This window comes from Trachurus japonicus, chromosome 8 (genome assembly GCF_045865225.1).
Source record: "Trachurus japonicus isolate A0001 chromosome 8, Traja_1.0".
Lineage (NCBI taxonomy): Eukaryota > Metazoa > Chordata > Actinopteri > Carangiformes > Carangidae > Trachurus > Trachurus japonicus.
The window spans coordinates 1,484,724-1,505,091 of NC_140914.1; the positions used below are offsets into that span (position 1 = coordinate 1,484,724).

At 39.9% G+C, this 20,368-nt stretch overlaps 1 protein-coding gene across 1 annotated transcript; it reads right to left on the minus strand.

Annotated features, from left to right (window-relative positions):
* Nucleotides 1-2,083: 2,083 nt before the first annotated feature.
* Nucleotides 2,084-8,350, minus strand: csf3b (colony stimulating factor 3 (granulocyte) b). The gene is made up of 4 exons (XM_085785491.1): nt 8,129-8,350; nt 5,766-5,876; nt 4,654-4,785; nt 2,084-2,269 (listed from the first exon to the last, which is right to left on the minus strand). The coding sequence occupies exons 1-4, from the start codon at nt 8,348-8,350 to the stop codon at nt 2,090-2,092; spliced, it is 645 nt and encodes a 214-aa protein (XP_085641617.1). The 3' UTR covers nt 2,084-2,089.
* Nucleotides 8,351-20,368: the final 12,018 nt, after the last annotated feature.

Here is a 20,368-nt window from a genome sequence, read left to right on the forward strand (position 1 = left end):
CCCACGGGGTTTTACTTCCTGTTTCAGTTTCACACCTGCACACACAGGTGATTACACTGCTGACATCATCTCTGACATCATCGCTGACATCATCGCTGTTTTACATCTTGATATAAAAACATATCAAATCAATAAAGTCTGAACCGTCAGGCTGAAGGTCACGACCCCGTGATGTCATGACCTTGATTCACACACAGAAATAAATACGTCGCCATAAATATGAAATAAATATCAGCAATAAATAGACAGATAGATAGATAGATAGATAGATAGATAGATAGATAGATAGATAGATAGATAGATAGATAGATAGATAGATAGATAGATAGATAGATAGATAGATAGATAGATAGATAGATAGATAGACAGATAGATAGACAGATAGATAGATAGATAGATAGATAGATAGATAGATAGATAGATAGATAGATAGACAGATAGATAGATAGATAGATAGATAGATAGATAGATAGACAGATAGATAGATAGATAGATAGACAGATAGACAGACAGATAGACAGATAGATAGATAGATAGATAGATAGATAGATAGATAGATAGATAGATAGACAGATAGATAGATAGATAGATAGATAGATAGATAGATAGATAGTAGGCTACTTATCTATCTAACTTATCTAAGTTGATCAATAACCTGCAGCTGATCAGAGATATATCAACATGAGATACCGAGAGTTAATGTGACCACTTCCTGTTCCACTTCACAATAAAAGCTGCTGTTCCACAACCACCAGTCCTGTTCATTAATGATTACTGATTATTGATTATTGGTTATTGATTGATTAGTGTCAGTAAACTGGATGTGATTGGTGGCTGCAGCTTTAAGAAGCAGAGGTTCAGTGTGTCTGTGCGAGTCTGTCGTCGTTCAGGTTCAGACCTGCCGAGGCTCCGCCCACATTCCTCTGGGCCGCGCTCACAGGAAGGAGCTCGACTTTCACAATAAAATACCCTCCAGTCCCCACACACACATAAATAAATAATTAAATAAGTAAAATCCATTTCCTGACACATTTAAAACCTCAGGACTAAAGTTTGAGACTGAAAGACGTTACTTTTTCAGTTAAAGTACATTCAATAGGTCAATGGTGTGAATGTTTTAAAATATTGTAGAGAGATTTCTGGATAAAACTGGTACAGTTTTATCCAGAAATGTTTAAACATTTCTAGAAAAAAGTGGTAAAAAAAAAAAATTCTCAAAAAAAGAAAGAAAAAAAAGTCTATAAAGAAGTGGTAAGGTTTCTAAAAATAAATAAATAAAAGTGAAAACAAAAGTGAAACATTTTGAACAACTGCATTAAATAATTAATAATTAATAATTAATAATAAATAGAATAGAATCTGGTCATGTGACATACATGACCTGATTCTACTGTCCTTGAACGCATCACCACGTTGTTCCTGGTGGGCGGGGCTTAGCTCCTCCGGTGGCAAGGCAAGGCAGTTTTATTAGTATAGCCCGTTTTTACCACTAGTTTGTCTCAAAGGGCTTTACATCCCATCATAACAACATCCTCTGTCCTTAGACCCTCACATCCACTGAGGGAAAACTCCATGGAAAACCCTTTTAACAGGGAAAACCAGGAGAAAGCTCAGGGTGAGAAACAGAGGAGGGATCCCTCACCCAGGTGGGCGGGGCTTAGCTCCTCCTCCAGTGGGCGGGGCTTGTCTCCCCCAGTGGGCGGGGCTTAGCTCCTCCTCCGGTGGGCGGGGCTTATCTCCCCCAGTGGGCGGGGCTTAGCTCCTCCTCCGGTGGGCGGGGCTTAGCTCCTCCTCCAGTGGGCGGGGCTTAGCTCCCCCGGTGGGCGGGGCTTATCTCCCCCAGTGGGCGGGGCATAGCTCCTCCCCCAGTGGGCGGGGCTTAGCTCCCCCGGTGGGCGGGGCTTGTCTCCCCCAGTGGGCGGGGCTTAGCTCCCCCAGTGGGTGGGGCTTATCTCCTCCTCCAGTGGGCGGGGCATAGCTCCTCCTCCAGTGGGCGGGGCTTGTCTCCCCCAGGTGGGCGGGGCTTAGCTCCTCCTCCAGTGGCCCAGTGGGCGGGGCTTAGCTCCTCCCCCAGTGGGCGGGGCTTAGCTTAGTGCGTGCGCGCGACGGCCCTGAGGCTGCGGACGAGGTCGTGGCAGAACGAGCGCAGCTGCGTCAGCGTCAGGTGAACCGCCACCTGCACCTCGTAGTTGCCATGGAGACGACCGCCCACGTCCAGACTCGGAGCGTCATCGTCGTCGTCGACAACGAGTCGTCCCGCCTCCTTCATCTGAAACACACACACACACACACACATGGAGGCGTGAGCAGCCAATCACAGCGCAGCTCAGAGCGTTCAGCAGAAACACCAACAGGTTGACCCAATCTGTTTCCTTCCTCCTTCCTTCCTCCTTCCTTCCTTCCTCCTTCCTTCCTTCCTCCTTCCTTCCTTCCTTCCTTCTTTCCTTCCTTCCTTCCTTCCTTCTTTCCTTTCCTTTTCCCTTCCTTCTTTCCACAATCCTTTTTCCCTTGCTTCTTTCCTTCCTTCCTTCCTTCCCTTCATCCTTCCTTCTTCTCCCTTCCTCTTTTGATCCAGTTGACCTGGTCTGTTCCCTCCCTCCATCTTTCTTTCCTCCCATTGTTCCCTTTGTCCTTCCTTCCTTCCTTCCTTCCTTCTTTCCCTTCGTCCTTCCGAACTTCCTTTCAGAGTTGTTTGTGAGGTAAATTTATACAAAGCCGCAAAAGCGCGTTTTTTCGGCAAGCTCTTCTCTCTTTTCTGCACTACACTGGCTTTGCATTTACCTCGAAAACAACTCGTAACGTTCTGTTACTATCTCATATCATATCTCTGCCGATCTAAAAACAGCTTGAACCGACAATTAGAGGTAACAAATCTACTCCTAAAACTATAGGGATTATGGCATTGATTGGGCCAATTTGCCAAAATGTTGAAATATCCCTTTAACAGTTGCTTCCCCTAATTCTGCCTTCTTTCTTTTTCTTTCCGCTTTTTCTTTTTCTGATACCCCGATTTATGTGTTTTGGGTGGCATGATGAAAACTAGCCTCATTCAGTTATTGATGTTTTATGGGCGGACTAAACCATTTTACACCTCCAAGAGGGGGGAGGGGCCATAATGTCCAATATGTCGGGAGGACTTTGACACAGAGTTCATTCTCTCAGTTGATGTTATCAATATATTTGAAATAAATTATGACAACAATTAATTGGGGGGGAGGGGGGCAATTCATTCAAAATAAAAACATCACACAAAAAAATAATAATTTCAGGATTTCCATGGGCCCTCTCCCTACTCGGGCCCTGGGTAGTAAGCAGGGCCGGCCCTAGGATGTTGGTGGCCCCCTAAACAAGGTTTCTGTTTGTGGCCCTGCACTCTAAGACAAACACCAAATCACTGGTTAAAACTGAATACAGACGTGTTTATCCCTCTGAGGTCTGAGGCCATTTTCTCCACTTTTACATATTTTCTTAAATGTATCTTTTTAAGATACTTGCAGATGTAACAATACTCCAGTGTTTTATGTCTAAATATTAGAACCTCCGCTGTAAGCACACTGAGGCCAGTTTGTCCTAGAACACTGTAGAAAGAAATAATTTAGGACAAATGCTGGAAATTTGAGGTCTGCTTTTTGAAACCAGGCTGAAACTTGTGCACACCGGCACGGACGGACAGGTGCGTAGGAGAAGACCAGGTGGTCGAGTAACATGAGAAAAAGCTCCCGCACACTGTCATCACTTGCAGAGGTTTTATTGAACAACGTTTCGGTCCTGAGACCTTCGTCAGGTTCTAAAGGTGTGTGTGAGGGAGGAGGCGGTATAAATAACCTCGGCACCAATCAGCGTCCTCACGTGACAACACCCCAGAGCAAAAAAGTTACACACAGTGTCAACAAAATATACACATTATATCAAAATACACATTACATTACAGAATCTCATACATTAGGAAAAAATCGAATAATTAAGAATTTTTTAAGGTTTTTTAAGATTTTTTAAGACCCTGAGGGGCACTCAGGGAGACACAGAATATAGAAAAAATCTCTAGAAAAACATCTTTGATAACGATTTAAGTAGCCTACATATCTGAAATAGACCTGTATGTGAGGAGACCGAACTAGACATAACCCACATCGAAAATCACATCATATCATATCGAAGGTCTGCTTTTTGAAAAATGTCCAATCCCTTGTGAAAACACTCCTTCAGTCATGAGAATGAACTGTTTTGGTGCTTGAAATAGGATATGAATACAGTAATAGATACGTGTAGAAAACAAGTCTAAACTGACATTTTGTCAGATTGCTTTTTGAGCACAAATGTTGTCATTCTGCCGTTCTATTTTCACCAAATGTCTCAAATGTGAGATAAAAGAAGCTGAATATTGACTTCACATTACATATAAAGCTCATAGCTGCACGTGCAGACCTCAGGATGTTTAAATGACTTGATGAACCCCGGTACCTTTCTGATCATGTGGCCCCCCACCTAACGGCTGTGGCCCTGAACAACCACAGAGAGGGTTTATACCAGGGACCGGCCCTGGTAGTGAGTCCCCTTTTCCCCCCACTACCACGCCCATGGCTGTGATGTCATCAGTGTGTGCTGTGATGTCATCAGGCGTGTGTGCTGTGATGTCATCAGTGTGGGCGTTACCTTCCCCAGGTGCGTCAGCAGGTCTCTGATGTCAGCGCTCAGCGCTGTCAGCCCGTCCACGCGCTGCGACAGAACTCCCATCAGCCCCTGGTACAGCCGGCCGCCGGCCAGCATCCGCCGCACACACTCCTCCTGGAGGACACACACACACACGTATGACATCATCACGTATGACATCATCACATAGCCTATGACTCTTTTTTATGTTTGACATCTTTGTAAATTGTAGAGGTGTGACGATAAATTCATCTCACGAGAACGAGACCAGACGAGATTTTAATAAAACTACAATGACAAAACATCTGATTGGACCAACAGACTTTTATTTAACCGAGCTGCTCATGCATTTTGAAATGTTTTATTATAACTCTTTACACGCATGATGTCAGCATGAGCTTTTAATAAACTTCTTCTTCCACAAATTGAAACTAAAACTAAAATTTATAAAAGTTAAAATAAAATAAATAAAATGAAATATTCCTTTCTTTTTTTTCAAGTGCAAACAATATAATGTGCAGTGTTTCCTCTGGGATGTTTCCACTGAGGAGGAACGATGAAGAACTCAGCTGTGATTGAAAAGAAAAGCTCCTAAACCCAGTCCAGTAGAGTTGGAACTGTGTAGTGGAAACTCTGCTTTAAAAAACAAAAATCGACAAGAAATATCGTCCAGTTTAATCTCGCGAGATCTCGTGGCACGAGATCTCGTCACACCCCTAGTAAATTGATTATCCACCTTTTTTCCAAACGTCAAAAACAGAAGCCAGAAGTTTTGCTCTTCCGGTGGAATTTTATGTTTACGTTTCCATGGTTTCGGTCGTTGCGGTAAATTATTTTTTTTCTTCAATGAAAATCTGTAAAAGGCATGGATCATCACAGCAGCTTTTAACAATAGATATCGCACAGACTGACATCATCCGTGTTAAAAACCAGCGTTAATAGATCCATGATGCGTTTACCGTAACTATGACAACGACTAAAAACCATGGAAACGTAAACGTAGCCTAACAATTCCACCAGAAATACAAAACTGGCTTCTGGTTTTGACCGTAGACGACGGTCAGAAACTTGTGGACAGAGTTTTAAAATAATGCGATGAGGAAGCTGGTTCCTACCAGAGTGAAGAGCTCCGACAGCTGCTTGATGGCGGGGGGGGCGGGGACTCCCAGTGATGTCACCATCAGCTGCAGGTCGGGCGCCTCGGGGGAGGGGTCGAAGGTCAAACCCTGGAGACAGAGACACGTTGTTAACACCTGGAGAGGAGGAGGCAGCGGCCAATTCATGGGTTGCAGTGACGTCACGTCGAAGGGACCGCCGCCATGTTTGTGTCCGATTTGACAGGTCTCCCCATATGACAGCATCAAACCGCAGGATGGAAATGACAGTTTCTTGACAAAATGACGGTTTCATACATCCTGTCTGGGTTTATATCTCTATAACAACAGACTAACTCTATATTATCCCACTTATTACACAGTTTATGAATTAATTAATTAATTTGAGACGTAATGTTGATCAAAGTCCTTAGTCCGGTCACTTCTCCGCTGTTTGCTCCTCACCCTCCTCCTGTCGACTCGTGTGTAGTTGTTTTCAACGAGCTTTTGATGATCAATCAGTAGATTGATGAATTATCATGTAAATGTTACGATGTGCGCATTTATAGCAACGGCCCGTTTTACTTAGCAACGGTCTGTTATACAGAAATAAAAGACCCTAAATGCAGAATCAGTGAGTAATTAATAAGAAAGTAATCAAAATGCAGAATTCAATATATCCATGTTATTAAAAAAAAAAGTGAATCCCCTCTTTTAGTGAGACTTGTCACAGCCCACGCTGCCACTGATAGATGCCTGCAGTCAACTATTTATTCTATAACTTTACGTCTTTTGGGATGGAATAAAACTGCAGTCCGGGGTTTTTTTGGCGACTGCTATCACAGTCAACAGCACAATATAATCCTGGCATCTTTCAAATAACCTCAATTTTGGGTCTCTTGCTGATTTCCTCCAACTACTCCACTTGTTCTGGTAACGTGACGCTGTGATCTGTGCCCAGGTTGCCCTGATTCAGACACAAATATGGCGGCGCAGAAACACAGTGACGTCATGTGAATCTAATGAATGGGAGCGCAGTGGCTGCAGCACTATGTCAAGCCATTTTAACATTTAACAGTCAGACTGGATGTGTTGTAGATATCTGTAATTCAGTTTTACCTCTTGTCAAAAAGAACATTTCAGATCCACAACTCCGTTCTTCCTTCACTGTAACCATTCATGTGTATGGGGTTTGTCATTACAGATATCTACAGTTCAGTTGCAGATATCCACTATGTGAATTACAGATATCTGGAACTGAATTACCACTAGTACTAATTCCAGTTTGACATATCTACAATTTGATTCTGACTAGTCATAATTCCAGTTCTAGATATCTTTAATTCACCTCAATTACAGATATCTACATGCTTCCAGGTCAACTGCTGTGTCTGTTAAAGGGTAAATACATTTATTTTATGTGGAACTTAAATCTTTTTATGACTCTGTCTGTAAAATATGTAAAAACTAATTTAGGTTGAGAGGTAAAACTGAATTACAGAGATCTGGAATGAAAAATCCAACTATTCAAAATGTAGTTAGGACCAGTCAGAAAGACGTTGTTGATATCTACAATGTTCATTCTGGAGAGTCGAACTTAGCTTTTAAATGTTAAATCCGCTCGCCAGTCTTTTCATCAGATTCTACCACTAGTACTAATTCCAGTTTGAGACCAGTCTACAACTTCATTTTGTCTAGTCAAAACTTAATTACAGATATCTGAACAGGGACATGTAGATATCTGTAATTAAGGTGAATTAAAGATATCTAGAACTGGAATTATGACTAGTCAGAATCAAGTTGTAGACTGGTCTCAAACTGGAATTAGTACTAGTGGTAATTCAGTTACAGATATCTGTAACTCACATAGTGGATATCTGCAACTGAACTGTAGATATTCCTCTAGAGTTCCTCTCTTGGTATTTTCATGCTCTGTCTTCTCATCTCATGGTCTCATGGTGACCTGTTCCTGTTTTCACTGAAGACGCATTTCTGATTTGTTGATCTGTTACTAATCATTATCTACTGTCATTTTAGTCCCAGTGTTGACCTTTGTGGCCCTACTATGGTTGTTTTGTTTTGTCCCAATGTAGTTACAATAACTGTGGTTTGTCTTTGTTTGTACTATTGTTTTTGTCTTTTGGTTTGTTTGTTTTGTTTGTTTATTTGTCTGTTTGTTTTTCTATATTGTTGAGAACATGTTTGTCTGTTGAATCTATGTTTGTCTGTATGTTTGGACCCCCTCGAAAACCAGATGATACATCTCAAGGGGTTTTATCCAAATAAACAAATTTCATATTATTATATCTGTAAGCGCGGCGGCTGCAGCGGCGGCCAATGGGAGCGCGGCGGCTGCAGCGGCGGCCAATCAGACGGCAGCTTACCTCGGTGTTGACGACGGCGTGGTGAACCACAGGAAGCTCCTTCAGGATTTTCTCCACCAGCGTCTTGGCTCGCTCGGCCGCCGCCCGCAGGGAGGGGCCGTCCACGCTGCCGGGCGCCGTGGCGACCGGCGCCGTGGCAACCAGCGCCGCTGTAAACAGGAAGTAGCTCAGCAGAGCAACAGCTGAGGAGAGAGAGAGAGAGAGAGAGTCAGGATCAATCATCAATACTGACTGTTGTTTTTTATATTACAAGTTTGGTCAAATTTGATGTAAATGAGGCAACATCTAATTAAATATGCGCTCATTTGCATATATTTCCATTACAGAAATCTGAACAATGGATAAAACTACTTTGTTTTATCTTGTTGAGTCTTTAGTTTTTACAGAGGGGGATTGTGGATATCTCTTTTTATCACTCTGTAAATGAGAAAATACTGTCACCAGCCCTAAAACATCTAATGTCTCCATGTGTTTAGTAATAAAATGTTGTATAAATGAGGCTGTGAATGATATATCAACAATCCCCTCTGTAAAAACCTTCAGAATATAGAAAGGGATCAAAGTGGAAGGTTTGGTGTCTGGAAGTGCTGCTGAAGTGGAGATTTCTAGAGAGGAGTCTGAGTCTGAAAAACTCTTTCTGAGGAAACGCCCTTTAAAAACTTGGACTGTAGAATTACAGAGCTTTACAATGTAAAATAAAACCTTAATGTGGATTTTCTACTATTTCTTTTGACTTGAGAAGACATGTTAAGGAAGAAAAATAGTTCAAAATCTCTAAATTGATCAGTGCATGAAGAAACTGCCTGTTAGTGTCTGGCCTTAAAGGGATAGTTCAACATTTAGTCAAATTGTCCCATCACCATAATCCCTATAGTCATAGCAGTAGGTTCGTCGTTATCTTTAATTGTCGGTGCAAGCTGTTTTTAGAACAGCGGAGCAGAGCCGTGAGCTGCTCAGAGCTACGCTACGGAGGCTCATTATGGGATTTCTTGGTTTCCCTCATCATCAAACTCATCAAATACACAATCCAACAACTCCACAACGCTCTGGTGGACAAGTTGTGACCTGCACATTCACCACACTATGAGATAATAACACAACGTTACCACACAGAGTTGTTTTAGAGGGAAATTCATGTAAAACCACTGATGCACGTTGCCTTCAGGGACAGTTTTTCATCATCAGTCTCTGTATTTCCCTCTACAACAACTCTGTGTGGTAACGTTGTGTTATTATCTCATAGCGTGGTGAATGTGCAGCTCACAACTTGTCCACCAGAGCGTTGTGGAGTTGTTGGTCACGGCTCTGCTCCGCCGTTCTAAAAACAGCTTGCACCGACAATTAAAGGTAACGAACCTACTGCTATGACTATAGACCATCTCTATGCAAATGAGAATGACTGATGCATCCTGGGTAATTTAGGGGCAGCGCCCGGCATTTTTAAATTGCACTCAGTGGCTTTTTGTGTTTTGATGGAGCGTAGACTAACTAACAATCAATGTGAATGTTTTATTTTGTGTTTCTTTTGTAGCACTATGTCTCATCATTATTTTGACAGCCTCTTTGAAACCCACCGTTCGCGCTATCTTGAAAAACTACAATGAATGAATCTAGCGGTATGCTCCTTTAGCCTCCCACAGTGATCAATGACTCCACACAGTGGCCAGAAATGTCTGAATGAATCTACGGTATGCTCCTTTAGCCTCCCACAGTGATCAATGACTCCACACAGTGGCCAGAAATGTCTGAATGAATCTACGGTATGCTCCTTTAGCCTCCCACAGTGATCAATGACTCCACACAGTGGCCAGAAATGTCTGACCCAGACATCTACACGTATTTGGTGGAATCACCGGGAGGTTTTGGCTCAGTGTTGTCTGGAAACAGCCTGTTAAAGCAGCACTAAAGAACTTTCAGTTTTGGTTGAGTTTGGCGGCGCCTGTGGACCAAAGCGGTAGTGTTTTGCCTGAAGGAAGACTCCATTTCCCATGAGCACTAGCACATAGCGCCGTAAACATCCTGATCTCCCGGTGCATGGAAATGAACAGAAGACGTCCAAACTAAGTTTCTGTTTCCAGTGGATCATTTCAAAGTGAAAACACAAACATAATCCATTGCTAAAGTGCCGTTTTGCCTGTTCCCTCCTCGTTGTGACTCGCTAAAGTGAAAGTGAAAGTAAAGTGAGAGCCGGGTTCCTACCATGCTCCTCAAAGCTGCTTAGTGCCAGAGAAAGAGATACAGACCATAATGATACAGACCCCCTCAGACCATGACAGAGGTGTCATTCAACCTGTTGTAAGTCGATGTATCATCACTAAAGTTATGAACATATTATATGAAGGTTGAAAAGTTACTTAGTGTTCCTTTAATAGCCAACTTTTTGTTAGTTAGTTTGTCAAGAAGCCAGTTAGGCTGAACTTTTCAATGGAGGGATGCCGGGCGCTGCCCCTAAATTACCCAGGATGCATCAGTCACTCTCATTTGCATAAAGATGCCGCTCTGGACTGTAGGGGTTATGGCAATGGGCCAGTTTGACTAAATGTTGAACTATCCCTTTAACGACTATAGGGGTTATGGCAATGGGCCAGTTTGACTAAAATGTTGAACTATCCCTTTAACGACTATAGGGGTTATGGCAATGGGCCAGTTTGACTAAATGTTGAACTATCCCTTTAACGACTATAGGGGTTATGGCAATGGGCCAGTTTGACTAAATGTTGAACTATCCCTTTAACGACTATAGGGGTTATGGCAATGGGCCAGTTTGACTAAATGTTGAACTATCCCTTTAACGACTATAGGGGTTATGGCAATGGGCCAGTTTGACTAAATGTTGAACTATCCCTTTAACGACTATAGGGGTTATGGCAATGGGCCAGTTTGACTTAATGTTGAACTATCCCTTTAAACTAATGATCATAGATGAGTTATTACCGACTGTAAATCATAGTAACGTATTGATTATTGATCAGTTATCATTTATAAAACAATAAACATGCAACAAATCAATCACCGAACAGGAAGTGAAGTAGCAGCGTACTATCAAAATAAGAGTCTCCCTCCGTAACAGCTGTTAAACACACACACACACACACACACACACACACACACACACACACACACACACACACACGCAGCCCTCTCACCTGTCCCGGTGTGTGTGTCTGTCATGGCGGCTCCTTGTGTCTGTCTCTTCTTCTTCCTCTCCTTCTTCTTCTTGTTCTTCCATTTCTTTTCGCGCCTTGTCTTTATACTGGCAGCGCGCGGTGTTTCCCCTCTCACCGCGGAGGCGTCATCCCATAATTTCCCAAGTGTCGAAGCACCAGAAAACTTGTTGCGTCACAGAGACAGAGACGGCACGGGACGGAAAAACACGGAAGAAAAGAAGAGGAGAAAAGAGGAGAGGAGAGGAGAAGAGAAGAGGCGTGACGTGGAGCTGCAGAGGCCGTGACGTCACACAGGTGAGGGCTCAGGTGTGTGTTGTTGTCACACACACACACACACACACACACACACACACATAATAATGTAATGTAGCCCACTCCCATTAGAGTCCGCGACGATCTACTGGCACTGATTGATTGATTGATTGATTGATTGGTTGATTGATTGATTGATTTCTTTATTTCGATCATGTAGGTAAACGACAATGTAAAAAAGATAAAATAATAATATAATAAGGAAATAAGTGAACAGCAAAAATATATAGGCTACACAAAAACAGTACCATCTCATAAGCAACAGCACAGTTTACATGAGTGAAGAGGAGGAAGAAGTATAAACTGATCTCATCCCTCTATCATTTTACATAGCCTAACTGACCAAATAATGAATTAAACTTAGTTTTTTTTCCCCTTTATTAAATATGTTGTTAATTACAAACTAATTATTATCAAAGTCTGAAGAATGATTCATAAACGGCGACATAAACGATAAATGATTAATTAACACTTCACACCATGTTATGTGTTCTGCCTGGGGTTGTTAATGTGTGAGTGGTTATTAGAGGATGTGTGTGTGTGTGTGTGTGTGTGTGTGTGTGTGTGTGTGTGTGTGTGTGTGTAGGTGTGTGTGTGTGTGTGTGTGTGTGTGTAGGGTTGTAGGCTACAGATGCTGAACACTAGCGGTGCAGCAGCAGCAGCAGCAGCAGCAGCGTGTGTAGCTGTGTAGCTGTGTAGCTGTGTGCCTCTTGCTATAGTGGTGTTATCATTATTAATAACTTCTTTTAGTTGTTGTGAATAGGCTAACATTTATTTATTGATTTATTTATTTATTTATTTCACAGCCAGGCTGGTTGAATTTTTGGCAAAAAAAAAAAAAAGCTAAAGAGTCGATTTCAAGTCACTGCAATTTTTTTAAAATAATAAATAAAAAAGGTTTAATGAGTTTTTTCTTTTTATTTTCAGTCTTTTCATTGTATTTATTTTTTTGTCCCATAAATAGCCTATCTGTGCGTGCGCGTGCGTGGTTGTGTGTGTGCGTGCGTGCATGTGTGTATCCTAGTAGTAGGCTAGTCCAGTCATTTTATGAGAAAAGGTTAAACAAATTGCAACAGAAGCAAACTCAACTGGTTTTGTATCCTCAACATGTCCTGAGTGAGGGAAAAAAAGCCCAGAAGAATCCCACTAGGGGAAAGTTTAGAAAAACACCCAAACATATCCCATTTATACGCATATTAAAAAAAATTTCACGTGAATAGGGTAAAATTTTTAACCTTTAGATATCTCCATGAAAATTACTGAGTTGATTACTTACATTAAGACAAACAAAAAATGTATTAGAAGTTTTTTGAAATTATTTGTTAACATGAGCTAATTTGCATACATTTGCATAAATTCCACCGTTTTGACGGCACATGTATACGTATATAAAGTTACTGTGGTGGTACCGGCATGAAAACTGGAATGAGTTGACTCCATCGGTCAACCGACAAGTTGACCACTTTAAATTTCAAGATGACTGCAATTTTTCAAGACAGCCACATCCTTAGTAGAGCAGGTCTGACATGAGCCAACAGTGCATAATCCAATCACATATGGCTAATTTGCATACATACAACACCTGATCTAAACATTGAGTAGAGCAGGTGAAAATGTCTTGTTCAATCTTGTTAACATATTACAGTTAAAAAACCTAAGGAATGGAACCAAAGGCTACCCATGAGCATTAATAGAGACGGAGCATGTCATACCTGCTCTACTAAGGATGTGGCTGTCTTGAAAAATTGCAGTCATCTTGAAATTTAAAGTGGTCAACTTGTCGGTTGACCGATGGAGTCAACTCATTCCAGTTTTCATGCCGGTACCACCACAGCAACTTCATATATACATGTGCCGTCAAAACGGTGGAATTTATGCAAATGTATGCAAATTAGCTCATGTTAACAAATAATTTCAAAAAACTTCTAATACATTTTTTGTTTGTCTTAATGTAAGTAATCAACTCAGTAATTTTCATGGAGATATCTAAAGGTTAAAAATTTTACCCTATTCATGTGAAAAAACATTTTTATATGCGTATAAATGGGATATATTTGGGTGTTTTTCTAAACTTTCCCCTCATGGGATTCTTCTGGGCTTTTTTTCTCTCACTCAGGACATGTTGAGGATACAAAACCAGTTGAGTTTGCTTCTGTTGCAATTTGTTTAACGTTGACCCCTTTTTTGGCCTAAAATTACTGGACTATAGTAGTAGTAGTAGTAGTACTATGTGGTTTATTTAGTGTCGTCACGTTCAGTGTCTTTGAGAAATCCTGGACTCCTGTGACTCAGCGGGACCGTGAACGCAACACGTCCGTTTCCTCATCGGACCGGAAGCAGCGCGCGCGCCGGACTGGACCCAGATGTTGGACCATAGACAGTCTCTATAGAGGCCTGATGTGGAGCCAGATGTTGAAGGAGGAAGTGGTTTTTATTGGTTGTGGTTTCCAGCTGAGTCAGGTTTTTGTGAATGAGCGGCAGGACGTTCGACGCGATGACGTCATGAGTTTCACAATAAAAGAAAACCTCTTCCCCGCTGATTCACCACCAGTCACCCTGATGAAACTCATTAAACATCATCATTATAACACCGTCACAGCTCCGTTCCCACGGTCAGTCTGAAATGTCCCAATGAACACACAGAAGAGGAATTTTTATTTGTAATGTCATTATTTGTATTGTTATTGTCATTTTTGTTTCCTTTTACATTCTCCCCCGGTCTGCTTTGTCCACCTCTATCTCTCTGTATAATGCATAATGTTAACATATGTTATGTGCTTAGATAATTATGTTATGCTTACAATAAAGCACAAAAAAAAAAAACACACAGAAGAGGTTTTTATAGCGGAAGGAAAATTACATAAAAGAAAAGAACTGCTCCTAACTGGAATTCCCTCTTCAATGATATGAAGGACAAGTCAAGGCAGGTTTTTATTAGTAGCTTTAGCCCGTTTTTACCACCAGGGCTTTAGCTACATCCCATAATAACAACATCCTCTGTCCTTATAGACCCTCACATCCACTGAGGAAAAACTCCTCCTGAGGAAAAACCCCTTTTAACAGGGAAAAGCAGGTCAGATAAGTAAATCACAGCGTAGTTTTACTATTTCTGTCTTTATTCAATCCTTTTTTATCATTCTCTTTGTGTTTTTACCGTTTTACTAATATTTATGCTATTTTATTTAACCCTTTTACTGTTGACCCTTTTCTTTGTATATTTTTAACTTTTTTTTTATTAGTCTGTTTTAGTTTTTTTCTTTCAGCTCCATTGTAAAGCACTTTGAATTATATTTTGACTGAGAGAGATGAATAAACAGGAGTAGAGATCGGCTTGTTCCATTTACATTTTTAATTTCTAACAAAATGAGAGAATTACATCTCGAGCTGTTACATACCATAATGCACAGCTACGTCTCCAAACGTTCTGACATCCATGACAGCTGCTGCACCACAACAGATAGAAGTATCATCCATTTATTGTATAAGTGTCCATTGTTTTAATCAGCTTTTGGGAAGATTTGGAAAACTTTCTTTTTGCTAAAAACTACAGTTCGGTTTCACTTTGACCCTGGCTCCTTCTCTCACAATAATACATTTAACATAATTAACATCTTCATATTACCAGGTGAATTCCATAAACATGAAGTCAAAATGTCCAACTCAACTCCTTCATTCCCATTATTCATAATTGAATTACAAATATATATTGAGTCTCTGTCACATGTTGAAATGTTTATCAGCTATTGAACTTTATTCACATTACAGTCAGTGAACTTGTCTGACATTTAACTTGCCCTATTCTTTTTAATTTCCTTTTTATAATGTATTTCTTTGTTAGACCCATTTTTTTTATTCATTCACTTATTTATTTTGTCATTTCTATATTTATTATATGATTTATCTACTATGTATGATTTATTTTAATATTTTGATGTCTTGGGAATGTCTGTCGCTTTGTTTTTTTGTTCCTTTTTCACTTGTTCATACTATTTGATGATAAATAAAGTTAAATATATATAAACCTGAGCAGTGACATCGTCATAATGATCAATATCTGTAGCCAGTGAATTATTGATCTGTTATCTAAATTATTTGGAAAAGTCGATCGATATTGATTATTGATTATTGTGCATGAGCTCCTTCTCCTCCATCACGTCTCATCTTTCTGTTGTGTTTATACAAATGATCAATAATCAATAGCAACAGCAGCTGTTGTTCACTTGATGTTCATATTATAATGTTACTATATATATATTATTATATAATGACAATATATTATGCAATATCAACACCAATTATTATGTTATTGGTGTTGATATTGATCGTAAATCAAGACAACAGAGAAATGAAGCAGTTTGATCAACGACTTTGTCTTTAATAGTTTATATTGTTGTAGTTTGTCTCTAAACTGAGATAAACATGTGAACTAATCAATATCACGGGTACAGCTGATTATTGGTTACTGCCGAGTCGACCAATCAGGTCGTCAGCTGATTATTGGTTATTGCCGAGTCGACCAATCAGGTCGTCAGCTGATTATTGGTTACTGCCGAGTCGACCAATCAGGTCGTCAGCTGTGGGATCAGTAGAGTTCATATCAAACTGAACTCAACGTGTAACAGATTACAACAGATCACAGTGAGACATCCAGGGTTAAAGGGTTAAAACCATGAGTCACCGAGGGAAACCCCACACTTACCTGAGCCAGGTAATACAGGTTACCATGACGACTCCCACACACCTTTATCACCGTGGCAACAGCATCCCAGGCGACGAAGAAGACGCGTCCCAGCGGAGGAAGATCAATGAGCGTCGATCCATCACACTGATTCAACTCATTATATTTATATATATATATATATATATATATATATATATATATATATATATATATATATATATAATAAAACCACTGGGATTAAACATTTAGGAATAAATATCAACATGTTTTCTTTGCATTATTATTATTATTATTATTATTCAAGGTCTGAAAAGACTTGATATTTTTGTTATTTAGACTAGTTTAGTCATTAGCCAATAAAAGCTCTAAATGACAAGATTTTTATTTCAATTTTGGGAGAAATGTTGTCGGTAGTTGATAGAATAAAACACATTTTTTAAATTTAATGTAACTCAAACACACAGCTATAAATAGTAAAACCAGAGAAACTGATCATTTTGGGAGTGCTCTCTTAGTTTTTTCCAGAGCTGTATGTATTTCTTGTTTTCATAATTAGTCTTATTTATGTGCTTCTTGATTTCTGAAGGTTTAGTTTTAATTCTCTATCAGACTCCACATCCTGCAGCTTCCTCTTCATCTTCATCTGCAGCGCTGACGTTTCATCTTCATCCACATGTTGGACAGACTGTTCCAAATTCCATACTTTTCCCAGACTTCTTGGGGGGGGGGGTCAAATAATTTGTGACATTTAAGTGAATAGATGTGCATAATAAGCAGTTATTCATTTGTTTTCATTATTCTGAATGTGTGTATGCCATTGTGTCACCAAATAATGTCCAGTTAATTGTAGCTATAGGTACAATAGCACATACAGAATAATTAACCCAAATAACTTATAGATAGATAAGTATTAAGATAAATATATTTCTATACAATAGTCTCAATTTCCCAGACCTGGAAATGTATAAAATCAGATTTCATACTTTCCATACTTGCATAGGAACCCTTTAATTCACTTTCACCTGTTGCACTTGTGGCCACTTATTTGTATTTGAGCTGCATGAGCTTTACTTTAGAGGATAGAGATGTGTAGGAGTGAAGCAGCTTCCACTAAGTCTTAATGTCTTAATGTGTGAAAGGAACTGGAGTTGTGATGACGACGTTTTAAAGATTTGGATTTATTTCACATTCAGTCTGATGTTTCTGACGGCTCGTCCTCAGCCCAGTTCACCGTCCAACAGCCACTTAAACAGCTTCACTAACAAAACTTCCTGTGTTTCTGTGCGTCACGTTTCTTTTACAGAGATTCTGCAGGTTTCACCGACTCAAATCTAACGGCTGAAATCCACTGGGAACGGTCACGACCTGAAACGTGTGTCGTACACTATGGTCGTACATCGTCATAATGATCAATATCTGTAGCCAGTGAATTATTGATCTGTTCTCTAAATTATTTGGAAAAGTCCATCGATATTGATTATTGATTATTGTGCACGAGCTCCTTCTTCTCCATCACGTCTCATCTTTCTGTTGTTGTCAGGGCCGTTGCTAGGAATTCTGGGCCCCCTTAAAGAATACTAAAGTGGACCCCTCCCCCTAACTTTTCCTTTTTTTTTCTTAGACTACGTATGTATTATCGTTTTTTATTTAGCCTTCTTTGTTTTGATGCTAATGCAGCATTACACTGCAAAAACTCAAGTATCTTAGCAAGAATATTTGTCTTATTTCTAGTCAAAACAAATCTCATTCTACTTAAAATAAGACTCATCATATTAAAAAGCAGCTTGTTTTTAGACACTTTTTACTTCTTTCAAGCAGATTTTCACTTGAAATAAGTAGAAAAATCTGACAGCGGAGCAAGTTTTTCTTCCTTATTACAAGCACAAAAAACTTACTTTCACTGGCAGATTTTTCTACTTATTGTGAATTTAAGTGAAAATGATCTAAAAACAAGTTATTTTTTAGGTAATGAGTCTGAGTCTTACATTGCAGGTTATTCAAGCTTTAGTACTTTCTCATCTGGATTATTGTTCACCTGTCTGGTCAAGTGCAGCTAGTAAAGAACTCTGTAAGCTGCAGTTGGTGCAAAACAGAGCTGCACGTCTTGTCCTTCGGTGCTCCATGAGGAAAAGCAGAGACAAAATGCATGTGGACCTAGCCTGGATGAAAGTGGAGGACAGATTAAGACGAAGTCTTCTAACTTTATTTAGAAATATTTGTGTTTTAAAACAGCCGACTTGCCTTTACTCAAGAATAACATTTGTTCAAAACAGACATGGTCATGAAACAAGACAGGTGAGAAAGGGTCATGTTATGATTCCTAGACCAAGAACTAATGCTATGAAAAAGACAGTCATGTTCAGAGCCATTTCTGAGTGGAATAAGTTGCCCTTGTCAAGCAACAAATAAAGAATGTTTTAAAAAACAGCTAAAAAGGTTATTCTTGGGTAAAGGCCTGGAAATTCTGTGACCTGTTTTGCGGGTTTGGATTTTTCTTTTTATGAAATTTGACCTCAGTGTTTTTGGTAACTTGTTTCATAGGCAGGTGTTGTGTGTGTGCTTGTATATGTGGGTGTGAGTGTGTGAGCATGTGTAATTCTGAAATTAGTGTTGAAAGTGTATTCATGTATGTATTCATGTAAAATATTATTGTTACTTGAATTGCATGTTTTTTAACATGGACCCCAGGAAGAGGAGCTGTTGCAGTTGTAACAGCTAATGGGGATCCAAATAAACAAAAACAAATTTTAAGTGGAAAGAGATACGTTTTTTAGCAGCCGCAGCAGCTCGCGCCCATTCAGTCAATGGAAGCTCCTCCACCGGCCATGTGAGCGACGCGCACTCCAGCGGCCGTCGCGCTGCGTTTCTCTTCTTTTTCGCGCCGGGTGTATTTTATTTCCTGGTGGCGTGGCTGCGCGGCCCTCCAACAGGTAGAAAACTACAGAGAACTGTGTATAAAACCAATATATTAGGTTTAAAAGTGATTAAAATAAATGTCTCATGTACCAGAGGCAAAGCCAGCAGCAGTGCAACATTATGGGGTTTGTTTTTTTTACATTGTGGATCCATGATCGTGTACAGGGTTTATACAGGCATCTTGAATTTAATTTGAAAACCTTTTAAAGACTTTTTCAAGACCTTTTCAATATTTTTCAACACCTCCCCGCCACTTCAAGCTGTAACCATTTACATCAGTGACACTTTTAACTCAACAGTTTCAGTTTGTGATAAAGACTCTAGACCACTATGATACAACAGAATTCAAAATAGGCTGGATAATAAATCAAAGGCAAAGTTTATAAAAAAAACAAACAAAAAAAACATTGCTCCACTCTCAAAAAACAAAAACAACAATCTTCTTTTCTTCTTTATGTACCGGTTCATCTTTGTTTTTTAATAATATTAATAAATTCAAACACTTTTACAATGTTTTTTAGGATTCAAACTCTTGGACAGCTAATTCAGAAAAAAAAAACCTTCAAAATTTAAGACTTTATAAAGTCGTGAAAAGACTTTTAAATACTTTTTAAGGGTCTTCATTTCCCCAAAATTGATTTATCACCTTTTAATACTATTCAAGACCCCGCGGATAGCCTGCGTGTAGTTAAACAGTTAATTGATACCATTTAATATAGTCTGCACTTGTAAACCTACATAGTCAGCAGATTACCTGTGAGAAAGGTCCTGTCAATCCATTTTAACAGGAGGGATGTAAAACTGTGTTGAGATGCATAAAGTCACTCATTTACTGCAGATTGACAAGGTGAAGCTGAAGCTGCAACAACAAACACAGTGAAGTCGCGTCGTGTCGCGTCGCGTCCGTGCCTGGTGTAGCAGGTAAAACGCCGTTCCCAGTGTACTCCTGGCGTAAGAGTTTTAGACCTTTAAAGGTTAAATTTAAGACCTTTATCATGACAAACAAAATGAGCTGGCTGCAAGAAGTTGCTTGTTGGGACTCGTTCACCTATTTTCTTCCTCACGGTTTGTGACACATGTGGAAAATACTGTCGGTTCACATGGGGATTCACATATTCCTGTTCAACCCTTGTCTTATCTGCTCCCCGGCCGGGTAAGGACCGA